Consider the following 21971-nt stretch of genomic DNA (forward strand, 5'->3'; position numbering starts at 1 on the left):
CATTTTTACAGGGTTTTAAATTTAAATACATAAAGATACTCTCACTTCATGCACTCCAAATTTTACTTCTTTAGCTCAGATCATGCTTGAAAGATCATATCATGGCACATAGGTATAACTGTGTTCTTTCTGTGGCTGTTCAACAGGCCAGATGTGAATTTGCCACATTTTAGTTGGTTCTATAGTTAAGGAGCACTTGGGCTGTTCACCACTTGTCCCATTGCAAATGCCACTGTTAAAGCGATGTTTCTGTCCTGGTCATAAGCCCAACAGCAGAGCTGCTAAAAGGTGAGATGGTCCCACTGTGTGCGCAGTGGTTTCTGTACCTCAGCGGAGGGAGTACATGTTGCTCAGCACTGAAACGCTTGGTCTCTGTGCTCTTTTGATGCAATTTTCACTTCCAGATAACTCCAAAGGAGAGCCTCACTTCCTTGCCAAGTGCCTCTTTCCCATGCTGTCTGCTTTTGCAATGGGTGCATTTAAACTTTTGGTTGGTTTTGTTTTTTTGGAAATTAGAACTGCCTGTCTTCTTACCTGTAGAAATGATTCAAGTATATAGAATATGATTCCTTTGTTGGATATGTGCATTTAAAAAAAAAACCTCTAAAATGCAACTTGATTTTTGATCCTTTTGATTAATAGTGGTTCTAAATTTCAAGGTTGTTTAAATTTCAAACTTCTCTCCTTCAGAAGTCCTTTCGACAAAACCTTCAGCCATCCCAAGGTTATTACAATACAATGTTACCCTGGTACTTATAGAATCTTTAAATTAACTGAATACCACACATTCACGACCATCACTATGCACGTACCTTGTGTTTCCCGAAGTTGCTCATCAGCGATCGCCCATGGGACTTCTTTCCACTTTCCTTCACGTCCAGGTTCTGCGTAAATAAAAAGCATAGTGTAGTGATTTTTCTTTCTTTTTGTCCTCTTTAGCTCTGGCAGGTGCCCTAGGGACCCTCTCTTCTCTTTCCCTGGCTCATTTCTTCCTACTTCACACCTCTGACACCTAAAATGTGACTGTGTCTGTCTGATGCAAAGAAAGGGTACACCGTTAGGGATGCCAGAATACAGCATCAGCCCATGGCTTCCATCCCTATTCACTGTGTGCCTAAGCCCAGGACGTGGTGCTCTGAATGTCCCAAGTGGAGATGATCATTTCTGGTTAAGAGGCATTTTAATTTTGGAAAATAGCCACTTAACACTATCTGAGGGTTTCGGTGAGACCTTTTCTACTATTGTAAGAGATGCTCTCTCTGGAATTTCATGTCCATAAGTAGAATAATTTAGGGACATTAGTTACAGCGACAAGAAAAATAAACCAACTGTTCAGTCTAAAGAGTGATTAAGCGAGCCATGGTTCACTTGCATAGTGGGCAGGTGTGAAGCCAGTGGGGGCTGATCTCTGAAGATCTTAAACATACAAAACATGAAACAAAATAGCATGATGGAAGTAGATTCCAGGTGTGATAGCCATAGTCTCATATATAACATGTGTCAAAACTGTGTCAGAAAAATTATCATCATTAATCATTCTTCGTTTTGTTTTTGAGGTAGCATCTTGCTGTGTAGCCCAAGCTGTTAAGTACAGAAAATGCTCACAATAAACACTGTTGTTTGGGATTTTAAAGTATTATAAATAAAAGCCAGTCATAGCACTTTCATTCATTTAAGGAAATCACTGTGATGCATATCTGTGTGTTGAAAGCATTGCCCTAGTGGCAAGCACCAGGGAGTGGAATTTGAGCCTCTGAAAACTCCTCACGTGGGTTCGTTTTCCAGGTAGAGATGGTGAGCAAGTCTCCTCCTGTGTTAGCCCACATGTGGAGTGGGGGCAGAAATGTCCCCTGTTGAAAGGGTTGTTGTCCCTGAAATTTATTGTGGGGAGACCTGCAGACCCCACCCACCAAGGACTCCAGCTAAACAGAGAGAAACTCACCAATAGAACACAGCTAAGTAAGCAAGCCCCTTAAAATAAAGAAGCTGCAAGAAGTGTCTGCTAAAGCTGTAGACAGATAGTATCAAAAGTAATTCATGGGAGAGGTGGCAAGGAAGAACCCGGGAGATGACTGGTATAAAAACCCATCCAAAAGTTGGTGAGGGGTAAGAACCAGGGGCTTATGGGGGGATGTTGACTCACCCTTGACTACTTTATGTGTGTACATTGACTATGAAGACCTAGTAATCCTGACCACTAACTGTTCAAAGCGTATGGATTAGGAAGGTAGCTACACTGGATATTGGTCATAGAATTGAAACTACTTTAGCCAAGCTAGGAGAAACAGTACTATCGCCAAAGCCATGGCCCTTCTCTTCAACTCCATTTTCTCATCCGGTAAACAGGAGAATAACGAGCCAGTTAACCTGTGAGTTCTTTGGTACTTCTAAGAGACCATTAATTGGTAGGAGGACCCTGCCACTTATTGTCCCAACTAAGATGATTTAAGAGAGAAACTGGGCATATTTAGGACACCAGGTCGACAGCACACAGCAGAGCTGTCTCGGGCAATCTGAGATCAAAGTCATTGACCCGAGTTGGTACTTTCTGTGCCCAGGACAATGCTAAGTGTGTTGCGCACATCCTCACTTACTCTGCCCAAGGACTTTGTTGCTCAAACTTTACGATAGACAGAGACATTTGAGGAGTATTTCACAAAGGAAAGGTACTTAGAAACCGAAGAGAAGGGTCCGTTTTTTTCCCTTGGCGAGAGGAGCGTTCAAGAGGAGATTGTTTACCTGCTTCAGGTGGGTGTTTAAGCCTTCATGTGTGGCCTTGAGTAGAGCCCTCACTGTGAAACTGTCAGGATCTTCTTTGTCTCGAATTTGAGACTCCCTCAACAATGATTCCAGTTTTTTCCGTATGAAAGATTCTACCTGGTGCTCAGTGGTCCCATTACTCTGAAAAAAAAAAATAATATAAACAATCCCCCAAGAAACAGACTCCTGTAGAAGATGCCTTCTGCCCAAGACAACACTGAGTTTATAATCTCATGATCTCTCGGTCACCTGTAAGATAGTAAGCTACTCGTTGAACAATTTTGAACCCCCTCACCAAAAACCCCCGTCTTGGTCAGCTGCCCTTCACTGGCTACACGTGTGTTCGGCTCTGTTCACACAAAGTCTTATTCTACTTCGTTTCAATGATGTGGATTCTGAGGCCTTGAGAAGTTAAGCAAATTGTTGGAGGTTTACAGAGGTAGCCAGTAAGTGAGGAAAGATTTTAAACCATTCCCTCTTGATGCTCCACGCTTTCCCTAGAGGGCAAGCCAGGGGAACCTTCAGGGGATGAAGCTGTCTAAACCTACATAGTTACAATTGAGCAAAAGTACTATTTTTAAAATGGACTTCCTTCACTCAGAGGCAAAAAAATGCTAAGGGAGTTTCCAAGGTTGCTGACAATTCTGAGACAAAATTTCTTTCTGATCTCCAACGCCTTGACATCATTAGTGGGTCCACAATATTGACTTGATTATTTTAAAAATCACAACCAATTTCAAGACTTTCGGGGAAACAAAGCAATGCCAATACCTCACATGGAATCTCACACAGCCCCCGTGTCCTCTCACAGACCAGTGGCCCCAGGCTGTGTGCACTGCCCTCTGCTGTTTAACTGCCTTGGCCTCTCCCTTTGTCCAGATCTGCTCCACAGATTATTCAGCGGGTTGCCAAAGACCAACCTGCCCCAGGCATGCAGGGAGTCGTACCATTCCACAAGAACAATTCCCACACTATTGTGGGAATATTACTAGGAGGCCCATCTATCTGACCCCTGCGGAATAGATAGCCCTCTACTTCTGAATGTATTTCACAAAATCCTATAAGAGCAAGGCAAAATAAACATAGAAAATTAAAAAAAAAAACACCTTTGCCAGGATGGATTGCTACATTTCCCTGTACTTATAAAACCTACATTAATGTGTTTAAAATGTCCAATTAACAATGCATTCCACCCATGATACAATCAGGCTCTGAAGGAGACACAAAGAGCTTGCACTGGAGTTCAGAAGTGAACAAGCACAGCCCGCCAGTCACAGGGATGCTAGGAAGAACACGCCATTCCTCCTGGGTAGCAGAGATGATGCCAGAGACAAGGTCCGACCAGAGAGCTAAGTGTTCGACAGTGAGGAAGGGAAGGGCTTCCCTGCGGTACCCAGTCTAAACAAAGGATTTAAATGGATCAGTCATGGCCTAGAGCAGGAGGAGTTCAGAGGAAAGGCAAGGACTTTGGGGACTGAAGGGATTTGAAAGCCAGAAGATGGGGCCGTCAGAATTCTGCATAAATAGTACTTTAGGAATAACAGCAGTCCGCAAGCATCCACCAAAGGGGGCCAGGAGTCTGCAGATGAAAATCCAGGCACAGCGGTTACCATGGAATTAATTAGTACACAGGCAAGGATGCTGGGGGCATAGATCACAGAGAGTTTAGGGAGGAAACTTATTTTGATTAAAAACAGACTTGTACCGAATCTCTGCCATATGCTAGGTGACACATACTAATAAGGATCAACCCACTGTCACAGTCCTTGGTGCCATGGGGAACTATTCAAACAAGTCAGTATGAGTCAGGCCTATGGGGTACCACCGGGGCACAGAGAAGGGCAGGCCACCTGCCTTGGGAATTCAGCTTCTTGGACTGAAGAAGCATGAAGCAATATATCTTAAAAGAAAAGACCATCGATTTCCTGCGACAGCTGTAGGAAATGACTCCAATTTAGCAGCTTGAAACAAATTCATTTTCTCATTAGTCTGGGGGGCAAAAGTTTGGAGCAAAGTAGGGTCACAGTCCCTTTGGAGCTCTGGGTCCTGGCCTCTCCTCACTTACAGCAGCTCCCTGCATTCCCTGGCTTGTGAGAGCACAGCTCTCTCTACCTGTGGATTCACATCGTCTTTGCCTATGTGTACCATCTGTTGGCCTCCTCCTCTTCTGAGAACACTTAGCACTGAATTCAAGCCCGCCAGAAGCCCAGGACATTCTCCTCTCAAGATCCTTAACAGAAGAGAGTTAGGACTTCGCCCTTATTTGGGCTTCAGCATCCAGGAATGTTGTGGTTAGTTTATCTTTTATCCAGACCACTAAAGCCTTGTATGCTATCAGCTGTAGGTGGCTTCACTTTTTCCCATTTGTGTGTTTACTGGAGTAGCACCTTTAATCTCCTTCACCTTTTCCTTTGTATTGACAATTGGGCCAATTGTTTAGCATGCCTTCGGCTGGTCAGTGTCTGCCCCTTTGTCCCTGAGATTCATCCTCTCCAGCTTTGATTTAAAGAGAGAGGCTCGCAACTCTCCCTTTTGCCTGAGCAGCTGGGGGCTACTGTAAGGCCATTGATTAACCTACTTTCAATACTGTTCTGTATCAGGGACTGGCAAAGCCCAAGCGTAAAAAAAGAAAAAAAAAAGATCTGAGGAATGAATGGCAAGTTAGTGAACAGATCAGAACACACATATTAACAGATTAGGTGAGTTTATGGAAGCCCCCCCCTCTAAAAACCAATGAGAATATCAACATCAAAAATCAGAGATCACCATATATAATGACAATATAATCATAAAGCTTAATGTATTGGGGGATATGAAACTGTGCCAGACACACAGTATGAGCACATGTTGTGGAGAAAAATCGAGCTGATGTCCTTTTTCAGTGCAATACCGCAACAAACGCACAGGCTGAAAACACGGTACCTGTCAAATGTATTAAGTCAAAGCTCAAAACAACACGGTGCGCCTGTCTGGCAAGCACAAGCGCGTCTCTGTGCCAGGCCACCTTACAAAGCAGTGGCCTCCAGCAGCACGTTATCTGAACCACTCGACACCCTCTAAGGGACGCACGAGGACCTTGTCAAGAACCACTCGTAATGACACAGACCGAGGAAAGACTCCGAAGCTCATCCGAGAACGGCCCTAGGGATCTGACACCGAGACAAGCCGGGGCACTTCTCCAACAACGCAACAGCCATTCTTTCACACCCTGGCAGGCAGAAAGAGATGAATTTTTGGCGTCTAGCTGATGCCGAGTTGGCTCGCATTCTAAACAACCGCCATTCCTATTGTAAAACGTGGAAAATTGTCTGAAATCTCTCTGCAGGAAACTTGAGGGTGTTTCACTTAAGGCCATGAGTGGAGCCCTCTCTTACTACTAGCGTATTTGATCAAGTGCTCCTGGGCGTGGAGGGGAGGACCTGTGGAGATGGAAAGAGAAAGCTTGCTAGAACACCTAGAAGGCCAGAGCCAAGCACAGAGGGCTCCCTACACCACTTCTTTTCCTTGCTCCGGGCCTCGCAGAAGCAGAACACGATGAAGAGCTGAACTGTGGGCACATCAGAAGAGCAGGGCTAACGCTACGAAGTCCAGGACGGCCAGGGCTGGTGGAAAAACAAGTGCCTGACACAGAACTTAGTATTCCCTTCACATCCTCTAAAAGTGGGGATTTGCCAAAGGAATGAGAGCCCTGCCTGGTGATCTCTTCCTTCCCTTTCTCTGATTTTCATCGCGACAAGATTTGCAGCCACAAAGAACAAAGGAGACCGCAGCTGAGGTTTCATTCCTGTGTTAGCATTCAGTCCCAGACTCCAACAGCACTGGCTGAAAGACAATTCAGCCAGGCGGCTGACCTCAAGACCTATCTGCCACGTGCAACTCCGCTAGAGACCGGAGCTGAGAGTCCTGTGTCTCTAGTCCTTCTGTTCCCTGGGCTGGAGGGAGTGGGCTGCTGTGGGAAGAGGAGAATCGTCATTTAACATGGTCAGCAGCGGTTTCTCCCTGATTCGGTTTTCTGAGAGAAGGAGTGCCATCTAGGAAGCTCTGTCATCCATCCATCAATCAATTAATAAATAAATCACAAACGCATTCTCATCCCCCCCCCCCCCAGCACATTTTCCCTATAGCAACATTCAGAAAGAAGGCTGCCCCACACCAGTCTAGGAAGGAACTGGAGACACTAGACACTGGGGTCACCAGAGCAGTGGGCAAGACTCCCAGGCTACACAGGAACCAGTATCACAATCTCTGGGCTGGGGCAAAGGTGTTAGCACCCCTGAAAGCTCCTTGCCATACCACTATGCAGCTGAAGTCGGGGGCCTTCTCTTTGAAAACAAAACCAGAAAACAAGATACGGGGCCATCTCTACATCCCTCAATGCCTTTTCTTCCCTGCTTAGTACTGGACTTTGGCAACAGGAAGAAAATATATTAGCTGCTCCTTTGATTGCCTTATATAGCTTCAAGCCCATTTCCTGAAGACATGAGGTGAAGGACAGCTGCTTTTCAGCTGAGTCTGCATTCACTTGGGCCTTCTCCTGCCATTTTCTTTACTTCTCATAGAACGTTCTTCTGTCCAAGAATCGTATCACAGAGTAGAAAGAACTGAAATCTCCCATGCCACCTCATTAGTCCTTGTAACTTGTTGCTAGGATATGACTTGCTGCTTGGCACGTGTCATTTCATCTCAGAGTGGACAGAGGAGTAGCGAGACCCCAGAGCCCCAAGAGGCAGCTCATCGGTTCTATGAATGCTGTTATGTTTGAGACTAACGACGCTCACAAGTCTTCTTAAAATGTCTCGAAGGAAAGATGATGAAGTTGCAACGATAGTTGTGGGAAGGGGAAAATGATTGAAATGTTCAGCGAGGGCCAGAATGGATAATAGTGTACAGAATAATGGGGTACAATGGGCTGTACTGGGGGCTCAGTTGGTGCTGGTAGGCTTGGTGTTTGTGGGATGAGCTTCATGCAAGACAGAGCTGCTGTTTGTGCCCAATAGACTGGCTAAACACAGACTGAGAGAGTTTTAAGAAAAATAACTCAAAAGCTCAACAGAGGGAGAAAAAAATAACCAAGGGAGTTGAAATTCAGGAGTGAGAAGTCTGGGCCGCCCCCTGGCACAGGGGGTCCCATAACTGTGAATAACAATGATCGGGCTGCCTGGAATCAAATCTGCTAGATTACTGTACTGCGGCTGGGAGGAAATTGTCCCTTACGTCGCTGAGCTGTGATTCTTGGGTCACTGAGCACACTGGCTTTACCCTGTGGCTTACATATCATGAGCCAGATTTTCCCTGTGGCTGAGGCTACAAAGTAATACAAAACAGAAGCTTAGACGAGCCAAGCATAGCAGAAGACATTCATCGCATAAGCAAGAAACATCATGGGATTTGAACAGCCGGTGGACTAGGAGAAAGCCTGCATCCTGCTCGGTTGGGTGAGCCGCTATACCTGCCCTACTCTTGGCCTTGGGGTTCATTCTGCCTAGAACTTTCTCTCCATATATTAAACTAGCTAATTCTTTTTTTTCTTCAGATCTTTAGTTAAATGTAATTTTTAAGGAAAGTTTTATGTAGACACCCCCTCTAAAAATTTAACACACACACACAACTTTTTCCTTTAGCACGTATATCTAACATACCAAATATTTTACTTGTTTGCCTTGTTTCTTATCTGTCTCCTTTCTCTTTCACTAATGTTTAAAGCCCAGGAATCTTCAATCTGTTTCATCCACTCCAGTGTCATCTAACACCAACAGTGATGGCGCAGCTCCAACAGGAAATGCCCAGTAAAAGCGGGTGACAATGCATAAACTATCTTAATAAGCTCATGAAACTTTATGGTCTGGTGTCCATGAACTGGGATAAAAAGCTTTCGGTATTACACTGATTAAGATTTGGCTGATAAACCTAACCATGTACTTTCAACTTACAGCTGAGATAAAGGACTTCCTTTATAGAAATGGCTTTGTGGGTAATGACTGGTTCATACAACCAACCTACACTTTTTTTTTTTTTTTGGTTTTTTCAGACAGGGTTTCTCTGTGGCTTTGGAGCCTGTCCTGGAACTAGCTCTGTAGACCAGGCTGGTCTCGAACTCACAGAGATCCGCCTGCCTCTGCCTCCTGAGTGCTGGGATTAAAGGTGTGCGCCACCATCGCCCGGCTCCAACCTACACTTTTTATAGAAATATGATCAACCATCTTTAAATCTGCTACGTTGATAAGATAATTAAACTCCCTGCTTCTCAGTGGAGTATAAACTGACTAGTTACAATAAAATACTCTCAAATTCTAAATTCTCTCTTCTCAGAAAAGCTAAAAATAGAGAAATAAAGGTTGCATAAAAACTTTATATATTTCTACTGAAAATATTAAGTGTTTTTGTGTGTGTATGTGTGCGTGTTAACACAGTTTCTTCTCCAATGTATGTCAAGAAAGTCTCTGTAAAGCCTTTTTTTTTTTTTTTTTTTGGTTTTTTGAGACAGGGTTTCTCTGTGGCTTTGGAGCCTGTCCTGGAACTAGCTCTGTAGACCAGGCTGGTCTCGAACTCATAGAGATCTGCCTGCCTCTGCCTCCCGAGTGCTGTGGGGCGCTCTGTAACTCTACTCAGGTCAAATGAATGGTCATGACTCTCTTTGTAGAGACACATTCTAAAACATTGATCCACACCAGAGCCTAGAAAGCAGCCAGGAGATTATGTGCATAAGCAGAGAACCCTGGTACAACTATTATTCTGTTTTCACAGAACTGTATCTACAGTGAAATTTCATAACCACAGACATTTATAGAGAATAAATAAATTTATAGACATCTATAGAAAATAGAATTTTGTCAAGCATGGTGACGTAAGCTGATATCCCAACTATTTCAAAAGGATCAGTAAGTTCAAGGCCAGCCTTGGCAACAAAGTGAGGCTGTGTCCCAAAATAAAAAGTCAAAAGAAGCCTGGTGACATAGTTCAGTGGTAAAGTACTTGACTTTACCTAGATTCAACCCCGAGTACCACAAAAAAGTCTCAATGGGATCAAAGAAAAACTGATACAACCAAGTGGGCCTAAGAACTAGATCAGCTTTGACTGCACACTGCAATAGATGTCTACATTTGTCATAGTAACAGTAGTTGAAGCTACCACCTCCCCATTTCACAAAACAGCATTTCCCACACAGATAATATGCACAGCTTCTGCGTCCTCCACAGATGGTAGACTATGCAGCTAGTAACCCAGAGATCTGAAGGACCTAGAGGCACAAGAAAGGGAATCAGAAAAGCTGGGTTTATTAAATAAGACTTAAATTATCCACAATCAGAAGATACCAGTTACAAAGATAGAAAATGCCTAGAAAAGAATATATTTAAAAAACTAATATAGTTACTATATTTTCAGTTATGAAACTCTGTAGGTTTTGTGACCTACTAATTACAGATATTTAACTAGAAACCTCTAAGAGGGAAGGGAGGCATTCAGATCATAATTTTCATTCTGTTCCAGCTGAATCTTCTTCATTTCCCCTTTTCAAAGCATGTTAAAAGCCATGAAAGAAATGTCTATGAAGACTTCAGCTGTCATTAAGTTCTTGTCTCCTTTGAAAATAATGGCAGTTCCGGCTGCCACCTCAGAGGTGAGGCATCAGAGTGACTGGAATTTAGAAGATAGTGTCTTGTTGTAACAACATAATTGTTGAATTCAGGATAATAGTGTATATTAGGGGAGATTATACAAAATGTATCTGGGGACAGAATAATGGTTCTGATGTCCACGAAGTGCCACTTTTCTGTGGAAATGAAACTACACAGCAAAGCCTGCACTGCTTTGGGCTTATCATGTGGCACCAGAAATCATGTGACCATTGACAGTAACAGGGACAGCATTTCTTCGAGCCTTAGAATTCTGCAGGTTCAAACTGCAACCCCTCCCTCACTCCCACGAGTCAAAACACTGATCTTCTGCACAGAGGTCCTTGCATGTAAGAAAAAGCCCAGATCCCAAGGCTAACTTCAAATGCCACTCTATTGAGGATGTGGCCAATTAAACATCCAGCCAAGCGTCCCACTCTAGTAAGGGCTTCGGAATCATTGAGGCCAAGGCATACTTTCTTAGTGAAGGGTTTTACACCTTAATAAAGCAGACCCAGGTGTGGCTGGGGCCTGGAGCCAGCCTAAAGTACCATAGGGGGCAGCCAGTATTTGGTAGGGAAGGGAAGGCCGCACCTACTCATGTTCCTCAAGAAGACCGACAGTCCAACCACAGTTTAACTCCCAGACCTATTATGATATGTGGGTTCGTTCCTGGAAAGAACACAGGTGGGGTGGTGGTTTGACTGAAAATGGCTCCCACAGGCTTACAGGGAGTGACACTCTCAGGAGGCGTGATCTTGCTGGAGTAGGTGGTCACTGGGAGTGGGCTTTGAGGGGTGAAATGTTCGAGTCCAGCCCAGCTGTCTCTCTCCCTCCCTGCTGCCTGCAGATGCAGATATAGAACTCTCAGCTCCTTCTCCGACATCATGTCTGCCTGCATGCCACCACACTTCCTGCCAGGATGAAAGAGACTAAACCTCTCAAATGTAAGCCAGTCCAAGTTAAATGTTTGCCTTTGCAATTCCCATCAGAATCCCAGCAAAATTCTTCACTAATCGTGACAGAACAACACTCGACTTCATATGGAAAAACAAAAAAACCCTGAATAGCCAAAACAATTCTCTACAATGCAGGAACTCCTGGAGGTAGCACCATCCCTGACATCAAACTGTAATATAGAGCTACAGTAATGAAAACAGCTTGATATTGGCATTAAAACAGACAGGTGGACCAATGGAATCAAATCAAAGACCCTGATATTAATTTACAAGCCTATGAACACCTGATTTTTGACCAAGAAGCTAAAAGTATACAATAAAAAAAAGAAAGCATATTCAACAAATGGTGCTGGCATAACTTGATATCAGCATGTAGAAGAATGCAAATAGCTTCATATATATATCCCCACGCACAAAACTCAAGTCCAAATGGATCAAAGACCTCAACATAAAGCCAGCTACACTGAACCTCATTGAAGAGAAAGTGAGAAGTAGCCATGAAGGCATAGACACAGGAGAATGCTTCCTAAATATAACACCAGTAGCACAGACACTGAGACCGGCAATTAATAAATGGGACCTCCTGAAACTGAAAAGCTTTTGTAAGGCAAAGGATATGGTTATTAAGACAAAACGGCAGCCTACAGAATGGGAAAAGATCTTCACTAACCCCACATCAGACAGAGACTGATCTCAAAAATATATAAAGAACTCAAAAAACTAGATATCAAATTACCAAATAATCCAATCCAAAAAAAATGGGGTACAGATCTTAACAGAGAATCCTCAACAGAAGAATTACAAATGGCCAAAAGACACTTAAGGAATTGCTCAACATCCTGAACCATCGTGGAAATGTAAATCAAAATGACTCTAGGGGCTGCCTTCTTCCTGGAGTTCGTGAAGGGCAAAAGGGGCCTTGAGCCTGCAACTCACATAATGTAGCTTGAACTTGCACTCATCCTCAATCTCATCTGCGCTGTCCTCGTCAGACACTTCTCCTTCCTCTGCATCATCCCCAAGGTGATACGGCAACTTCTTGCCCTGAAAGAGATCAAAACATTGTATCTGAAAATGCAAATGCATGCATAACAGCCCCAAAGTAGAGATAAACTAAGTGTCTGTTGAAAGATGAATGGACACACAAAACCTGCTCTTCTCATAGGGAATATTACTCAGCCCTTTAAAAGAACAAAATCCTGATACACATTACAACATAGCAGAAAAAAATAATGACATCTTGAAATTAGCAGGCAAATGGATAGATCTAGAAAACAACATATTGAGGGAGGTAATTCAGACCCAGAAAGACAATTACCATATGGACTCACTCATAAGTGGTTTTTCAAAATAAAGCAAAGAAAACCAGCCTATAATTCACAATCCCAGAGGACCCAGACAACAAAGAGGACCCTAAGAGAGACATACATGGATCGAATGTACATGGGAAGTAGAAAAAGACAAAATCTCCTGAGTAAATTGGGAGCATGGGGTCCATAAGAGAGGGTTGAAGGGGAGAGCCATGGAGGGGAACAGAGAAAAATGTAGAGCTCAATAAAATCAAATTAAAAAAAAGAATAAGTAGCCAGGGCTGGGCAGATGCACAGAGGGTAAAACACTCACTACACAAGCATGAGGATCTGACTTTGGGCCCCATTAGCCTGTGTCTATAATCTCAGGGCTTCTATGTCAAGATGGAAGATGAGACAGGGGAACGGCCGGAAACCCACAGAGCTACCTCAAACAAGATGGAAGACAAGCCCTGATACTTGTGTTTATCCTGACCTCCACTGTGTCCCATAGGCACACACACAGATGCGCATGTGCACATGCATACACATACATAGAAAGTTAAGAGTAAGTACCTCTATAGATTTTGCCTCCCTCTTGTATATTTCCCAATTTATATTCAAAAAAAAGAAAAGAAAAAAGCCATGAAAAGGCAAGACCCGGGGTCTGATAAGAGAGAGCTCTAAGGTAGCTATCTACGTTGGTGGGCTTCTAGCTTGAGAGCAGAAAGGAATATTAAGACGACATGGAGTCGTAACCAGACTATGCTGTAGGGAAAGGGTGGTCAGAACCAGGCTCTGAGGCAAGTGACCGAGGCTGTAGTTGGCAGCCTCCAAAGTGTTACTAATGTCTCCTAGGGGCTCTTTTCTCTACCCTACTACAATGCTCTCTTCTTGAATGTGGGCTGGACTTAGTGACCACTTCTAAACATGGAGCAAAATGATAGGTGGGGTGCCCTTCCTGAACTTACGTTCCTACTTTTCCTCCCATATCCAGCCACCTCTCTGCCCCCACTCCTCTCCCCAGTCTGCCTTGAGGTAACTGCAGTTCCCTGTGATTCTTTCACTTCAGGTTTAAAGCAGAACACCCAACAGGGACTTGGGGACAACGTCTGCTACTTCAAGTTGCTAAATTTGGGGACAATTTGCTATGCAGCCATAGACACCTAATATACTCACAAATGGAGTCACAGGGGCAGAACTAATCCAGCAAAAGTACTCTTTGCAAAACAGTAAGTGACAGAGAGCACTGCCTATAACCTCACAAGCCACACAGTGGCCTCAGGAAGTGTTGGCAGAAAGGCGTCCTCAGCAGGACAGGCTCAGTTTGGACCCCTCCTCCTGTTTTTTCTTCAATGACAGAGGAAAGCCCATCTGATGGGTCACTTTTAGGCATCATGCCCCCTCCCCTGCTTTTAAGAAAGGCTAAAAAAAAAAGATATCTAACGTTTTTAACTCAAAACTGAGATAGGACATTTTGAAGTCCTTCGTAACTGATTGGTGCACTTTAACGCTTCTCAGATTGCAAGAGGGAGTTCTGCCCCTGTCCAGGACGCCCCTAAACACCCAAAGTCCTTGACCCTAGCCTTCGGCACCATGATAATTTCAAAATGATTTTATAAACATGTAATAAAAGCAAAGCCTGCATTCAGATAAAGCTTTTAGGATTTGGCGACTTAAATACGTCCTTCAACTTACAGAACAGCCTTTCTGGGACTCCAATGGTCAAAATGAACTTGTGCATTGCTTTAGACGAGGTCTTATATATTATAGGCTGGCCTTGAACTCACTTTGCAGCTGAAGATGACCTTAAGTTTCTGATCCTCCTGCCTCTACTCCTTAGTACAGGAATTACAGGTGTACAACAGCAAAGTCCAGTTTTGGTGGTGACAGGAATTGATCCAAGAGTTTCATGCATGCTGGGCAAGCATATTCCACTAGGAGCCCCACTCCCAGCTCCAATTATAGCAGGTCGGCTCAGAATTAGAAGGATCAAATATATATAAATGTGATTTTTGGTATGATCGATGTAGAATGCTCCCAGAATATGAGTTCATTGTTCTTTACTTAAGAGAGTATTTATAGAGCTGTTATGACAGTATAGCAAGCACTCACTTAAGTGGTGGCCGGATACACTCGGCCACCACAGACACAGTGATATCACCATCTTTCGTGTATTCACCACCAACTTTTTGCTGGGCACAATGACCAGAGTAGACCTCTGCACAGCTATTAAATGCCCTGACAGCACTCTTTTTTTTTCTTTTAAAATAGCATCAAAAACAAATCCATTAAAATAATGTCCAGTGGGACAAAACTAATAAACACAAAAGAATCACCAAGTTAAGAATAACCACTCTTAAATGATGTAATTTGATTCCAGCTCCACAGGAGGCATGAGGGTCATGCCAGCCAGGCAAGAGAAGTACAGCAGCACAGGCCTCAATTCCCCTTTGCTTCAGGGTGGCATAGGAGGAAGGAATAACAGCAAAAGGCTGCCATCACAGAATAGCCACTAGAGGAGCTCCTTGCTTTTTTTCTAACGTATCTCAAAGATACTGCATGCTGATGCCCATATTTTTGGCCAGCTTTTCCATATTCCTAGTTCACTAGGATACTTTATCCAGGCAGGAAGAAAAGCATTGCAAAAGGACGTTGTTGGTTTGGTTTTGGTTTTGAGACAAGACCTTGTTCTCTGTAGCTCAGGCAGGTTTTGTGCTTGCAATCCTGCCTCAGTTTCCCAGGAACTGGGATTACAAACATACACTACCACGCCCTGCCAAGAGTGTCGTCTTAACGTGCTTTGGTCACAGCTAGCCATGGAGAGAGAAAGAATAAAATTAGGACCTTGTCTAGCTTGAATCTGTGCGGGCCCTGTGTGTGTTGCCACTTCCAGCTTGAGTTGATTCATATGAAATGTGGAAATATTACTGGACACCTCTCAGTTTCAAACTCTCTGCTGTGTGGCCCACGGCAATGGTAGCACCATTGTATCCCTCTACAAGTGGAGGAACCTCAGAGCAAAGAGCAATCCCTCCTTTTAGCAATAGCAATTAGGGGAAGCTGCTAAACATTATTTTGCTCCAAAGCAACCTTTTGCTTATTTTTCAGGAATACACGTACGTCCCTTGTAGATATAACTGTTTCTATGCCTCTGTTTGGTCAACTTGTAGACTTGCTGAGTGGTAAGTAGGCTTCCCACGCTGCCTTTGGGGTGGAGACTCTTCTTCTGCCAGAGCAGTGCTGCTTTTGCTATAAAGGGGAGCATGCTGGAACACATCAGCCAGTCTTCAAATTTTATTCGCCTTTATATTCAGTCTTTACTTTCTTTTAGATAGAAGATCGCACAGGTTGCTTTCAAAGTTATAGTCTTACTGCCTCTGCCTCTGCCTCTGCCTCTGCCTCTGCCTCTGCCTCTGCCTCTGCCTCCTGAGTGTTGGGATTAAAGACATGCACTACCATGCCAAGCTTTTTCCTTAACTTCTAAGAAACATTACCAACAGTGACTGACTCTCAAGTGCATTGGGGATGCCCATAGCTCGTAATGCTGTCACCCCTGCCAAAGACTGTCTCAGACTTTCTACCTAATATATTCTGGTACCCCAAAGGCCCTGGGACACCAAACAAATAATCTCTCTCTCTCTCTCTGAGACACAGTCTCACTATACAGCTCTGGCTGGCTTAGAACATACTATGCAGATCAGACACTAACCTCAAATTTACAGAGATCTGCCTACCTCTGCCTCCCATGTGCTGGAGTTAAAAGAATGGGCCACTGCATGCATCAGCATGAGTAAGGAGTGTGAAGTATTTACAATATTATAAAGGTAACACTTCCATTCTGAATGCAGAAACCAGTTTTAAACATAGCAGTTACCTCTGGCCAGACTTGGGTAAATTGCTCTGAATATTCCTGTCATGTTATCAGCACCTTTTATTCAAAATGCTCTTACACAAGAGCCTGATAACACCATCCTGATGGACTCTGCATCTATACTAACGATTGAATTGCTGGAAAGACAGTTTTGATGGCTCTAAATAGCTCATTATCTTTCCTAGAGTTCTACCCTACAATGGGCTCTTGTTTTTTCTCTCCACCATGGCACTACTCCTCTACTCTTTACCTTTTCAAACTCTAAGACAGGTAACCATCCAATATTTTAGTCCAAAGAAAACATTCACTGGTGATAAGTGACATCGTAACATTGGAAATCTGAGAACTCAAAGAACTGTCTTTCCGACCATCGTTTGCATCAATGACGTTCACTACAGCAAGTTTTCTCCCTTAGAAAATCTGCTGGTAAAACGCCAGCCACTCCACTCACCCCCTCTCCTCCGGCAAACACAGGCCCGCGGGGGCATTATGTCTGTGCCCATGTTCCTGTCTGAAGTGAGTGCTTCTCACACACATAACCAAGACCAACCAACCATGAAGATTTTTTCCCTTTTGACAGACAGTTATTGGAGCTTGAAATGGAAGAAAAGAATCTAAACAGAATGCCTTCAGACATGAAGTCAGAGAGCTTTCTCCTCTCCTGCACTTCACTCTGCCACACACACCTCTCTGTGGGAACTCTCTCAGACTAAAATAGCTTGCACGGCAAGGACAGCCAGCAAAACAAATCCGTAGCACCCAACCAGCCATAACTTACCTCTGAAAGTGTGACTATACATTAATATAAAATGCACAGATACATCTCATATTTGATTTGACTGATTCTAATCATTTTCCCTTTATTTATTTGCTTGTTTATTTATTGTCAATAAAGAGGAAAGACTTAGTTGCTCATTAATGTCTGGGAACGTCATTACCTTCACTAGGATTTTGCCTTTCAGACTCTGAGGGCTTGGAAGCTGCTTGGCCTCTCCTGTGTCTACAGATGACAGGTCCAGCTTGTCCTGGAATATTCCTTTCAGGTACTGAGCAATCTTCCTCTGCTGCTGAATACTGCAGTGGTTCTCAATAGACAGAATAACCGGAAACCTGGGGAAACAGCGATTGCAAGGGCGTTCAGTACAGCCAGCTCTCAGGGATTGTGGAACCCTGGAAACAGAATCTGTATGCATGGCGTTCTTAAAATCCCAGCCACCGAATGGGCAATACTGATGGATAATGAGTAAGATGCTAAAAGAAGAAAGACCAAGGATGCACTGAAAAAAAATTTTTTTCTCAAAGCAAATACATCCTGCCAGGTACCACGAGTAAACAAATATTAGTTCTTGCAGGATGACTTAATTTAATGTTAGGCAAAAAAATGAGGTATAATATATATATATATATATATATATATATATATATATATATATATATATACACATGTGAAGCCTAAGGAAAGAAAATTCATGATGTCATTCTTTCGTATTTATTCACATAAGTGTAAATGAACCAAAGAGACTATTGCATATCATTAAAGACAATTGCTTACTCTAAAAATATACCTGTCCCAGCTTGGGAACTAAGGGGAAATAATAGCATCATGCAGCTTTATTTTAAACATCAGGCCTCCCCAACATTATTTTTATAAAAGTGAACACCAGAATTCAGTTATAAAAGAAAAAAAAAACTGGACCAGAGAGATGGCTCAGCCTCAGCCAGTAAAGGCAGTTGCTGCCAAGCTTCATGGCCTGGATCCGATCCTGGGCACCTACATGTGGATGTAGGTGAAAAGGGATTCCTGCTAGCTGTCCTCTGACAGCCACATGTGCAGTGTGACATGTGAGTACACACGCACACACACACATACACACACACACATTCACACACACACAGACACACACACACAGACACACACATACACACACATACACACACACACATACACACACATACACACACACACATACACACACACACATTCACACACACACATTCACACACACACACATTCACACACACACAGACACACACACAGACACACACACATACACACACATACACACACATACACACACATACACACACATACACACACACATACACACACATACACACATACACACACATACACACACATACACACACACATACACACATACACACACATACACACACACACATACACATAAATGTCTAGAAAACTCACTATCTATTCTAAAGCAGCATGCAGGTTTCAGTACAGAAAAGGTAAAGTGATTCCCAAAACCAGTCTGAGAGGTTGGCAGCCAAAGCAGGAAAAACAAAAATGGAATTTAGTTTTCTATCATGTAGCTTCAGAAATAATACGTGAGATCTTCTTTTGAAATACGCAAACCGATATTTGAATTGCCTAGTACATCTGTATACAAAAAAAAAAAAGATTTCTTTGGGCAAGCACAAGCTCCACAAAACAGCCTATGACCTCTCCAAATTAATTTCTGTTGATTAGGAAGCTCTGAGGCTGAAGTCCTCGGGCTGGTGCCTCCGACTGATGCCTCCAACTGATGGTGGCTTGCTTTCCTGACTGTGGTCTGTCTTCTGGCTGTGCCCCCGGATGGGTTTTTAATTCGAGAGTGTTGTGAAGAGAAATCGACAGGAAGCCCCCTGAGAAGTCTTGCAATCGTGTAGGTTTTAACGAAACTCATTTTAAATGATCAATTCACATATAAAGAGCTCATGAGTATCTAGTGCTGCCAATAATAAGGCTGCTCGCAACCGGGGAAGGGATTGTGGAGCCTGCCCTGCTGAGGGATACTTGTCAATGTCGAAAGACAACTTCTGGTGGGCAAAATTTAGGGATGCTGCCAGCACCTGGTGAGCTGTAGCTGGAGATGCTACCAAATGCTCTACAGTACACAAGATGGCTATACGATCTTGCCTCAGATGTTCATAGTGCCAAATTTAAGAAGCCCTGGTAAAATGAAGAATTAGAAATAGAAGGAAAATTTTAAAAAAGGCCAAAATTTGTTAATATCCTAAACAAGTAAACGATATTCTCAGTTAAGGTGTTCCCTGTTTTAAAGATTTCTTATTTTCTATTATATTATGTGTATGGGTGTTTTGTCTGAATGTACGTGCACTCCCATTGCCCATAAAGGCCAAAAGAGGGTTCAGACGTCACTGAACCTAGAATTAAAGGTGGTTTTGAGCCAACTATGTGAGTTCTGGGAACCAAACCCAGGCCCTCTGCAGAAGGCACCAAGTGCTCTTAGCCACAGAGCCATCTCTCCACCCCTAAAGTGCATTTTATCCAAGGAGTAAGCATGAAGTCAGCATCCTAGGCACCGGAGGATCTTCTGAGGTTTGGGGTGGCACCATTTCATACAATGGGAAATACTGACATGTAAGATTCATAAAAATCAGGGCTTGAAAAATCAAATTTAACACGAAATTCCTCCATGTAAAAGATGCCAAAAACTAAATTTGTTATGCAACAAAAATCCTTTATTAGAAGAAAGCATTTCAGCCTCATGGTTAATTAATAGGACCAAATATTAGAAAGGCTAGTAAGCTTCTAAAATATTAATTTTATGCAATCACAATTTTAATTTGCTTCTTTAATTTAAAAAGCCTTCCTCATATGCTCAGTATATTGATGGTACCTGCTAAACAGAAAGAAATCAATAATTACTGAAATACAGTTTCATATTTTCAATGAGTTTACCACCTCATACCTATAAAAGGAAGGATGATATCAACCTTTTTATCAGGGTATTACATGCTGTGACGTGTTCACATAGCTAAGTATCAAGAAGAAGAGGATAAGTCAGCTGCGGGTCAAGATATGCTTCCCAGTGGGTTGAAGTACGTGGGTAACATGGTGTGAAGGGTACTTGGTGCACAGAATAGCATACACAAGTTCCAGGTTTGTGGGGAAAGTGAGAGACAATCATTGCTTGCAGGTGCCAGGTTTCTGTGGCGCGATGATGAAATAAAGAAGGAAGTAGCCACATGTGAAGGGCATGAAGATATCCTGGGTGCTGGAGAAGTTTTAGAGAGATCCCTAAGACAAGAATTACAGCAGCAGAAACCACAGCATCAGGACACAGTTTGAACCAAAGCGGAAATGAGAACTGAGAGAAAGCAGTGAAGTCAAAGAAATAGTAGGTCTTCTCTGTGTTAGATGTCTTAGGTATCCTGAAGTGTCTGACATTCCACATTTTATTAAATTATGATGTAGTGTCAAAACACTGTTATGGGGCTGGAGAGATGGCTCAGAAGTTAAGAGCCTTTGATGCTTTCCCAAAGGACTGGGGTTCAATTCCCAGCACACATATGGAAGCTACAAATTGTCTATAATACCAGTCCCAGGGGATCAGTGCCTTTTTCTGGCCTCCACAGACCCTGCAATCACATGGTGCCAAGACATGGATTCAAGCAAAACACTCATACGTGTTAAAATGAAGCCTCAAAAATATTAAAAACTATTTTGTATAATACTTTGTTTCCAAGCTTTATGGGTTTAGAAAAATTGGTAAGTCATTCCTTGTTAGGATATTTTCAAGGAGATAGGATGAGAAAGAATGGGATCAAGTGGGTCTCAGGAGTCCATAAACTTTGAAGCCATGGTACTTGTTCCTAATCTCTGTTGGGGAGAAGGAAGGGAGCCAGGGCAGTAGGAATGAAGGAAAGGGGGTCCAAGGAAGAGTGCTTGCTTTTCTGTAGCTGCTTTAACTTGGGCTGAGCTCCCAGGCGAAGAGGTGGAGCTTAGCTCCTGGGTCTTGCTGTACTTACTCGTTTTTCACGAAGGCATGCTTGTTGATGGTCTCCACCACATCTCTGAAGAGAATTTTGGAAGTGAGCGTATAACCATGGTGGACCACTGGCTCTCCATCTGGGCCATCCCAACAGTCAACTGCCAAAACCAAAGTCACGTCAACAATATAATGTCTGGTTTCTTAATATCTCTGGAAATACCGGAAACATTTGTGATTATATTACTAGGACTTATCCCATACTACAATTATGACAATGATGTAAAGACAGAGAATTGAACATTCTGGCATACTTACCAGAATAAAGAGTTAAAGATGAGAAATGATGGGGGGGGGTGGATGTGTGTGTTTGCTTGTTTTGAGTGTTTATAGTTCACAATGACATCATGCTCACAAGTAAACTCGCATTTATCAAGGTTTTTCTTGGAAATATAGTCTTCTAAAAAATTGTTTATTAACTAAAATAAATTGAACAGATAAATTTGTGTTTCATCGTAGCAACAGAAAGCAACTAGTTCTGCCTGAGCCTGCTTTGAGCTCATGCAACTGAAATATCACCTTCAACCAAGGTCTCTGGCTAAAAGTTAGTCCGTCTACAGAGTTCGGACTTGCTCACCTCACAACTGTGTGAGCCCATTCCTTAAATGCAACCAACTAATCCCAATTTAGCTTTCTTACTCTAATTTATCAGTTCTTTACAGGTGAAGCTTAATTAATA

At 43.0% G+C, this 21971-nt stretch overlaps 1 protein-coding gene across 7 annotated transcripts in view; it reads right to left on the reverse strand.

The window, feature by feature from the left end:
* Plch1 (phospholipase C eta 1) overlaps positions 1 to 21971 on the reverse strand; it is a 182826-nt gene that overhangs the window by 22683 nt on the left and 138172 nt on the right. For all 7 annotated transcript variants that reach the window (XM_075950576.1, XM_075950582.1, XM_075950581.1 and 4 more), the window contains 5 exons: positions 21273 to 21393; positions 17435 to 17606; positions 12270 to 12377; positions 2740 to 2901; positions 813 to 884 (listed from right to left, as the gene is read on the reverse strand). In XM_075950576.1, coding sequence (XP_075806691.1) covers positions 813 to 884; positions 2740 to 2901; positions 12270 to 12377; positions 17435 to 17606; positions 21273 to 21393 — 635 coding nt within the window. The remainder of the gene's footprint in view (positions 1 to 812; positions 885 to 2739; positions 2902 to 12269; positions 12378 to 17434; positions 17607 to 21272; positions 21394 to 21971) is intronic.

Source organism: Microtus pennsylvanicus, chromosome 16, assembly GCF_037038515.1.
Source record: "Microtus pennsylvanicus isolate mMicPen1 chromosome 16, mMicPen1.hap1, whole genome shotgun sequence".
NCBI classification, from domain to species: domain Eukaryota; kingdom Metazoa; phylum Chordata; class Mammalia; order Rodentia; family Cricetidae; genus Microtus; species Microtus pennsylvanicus.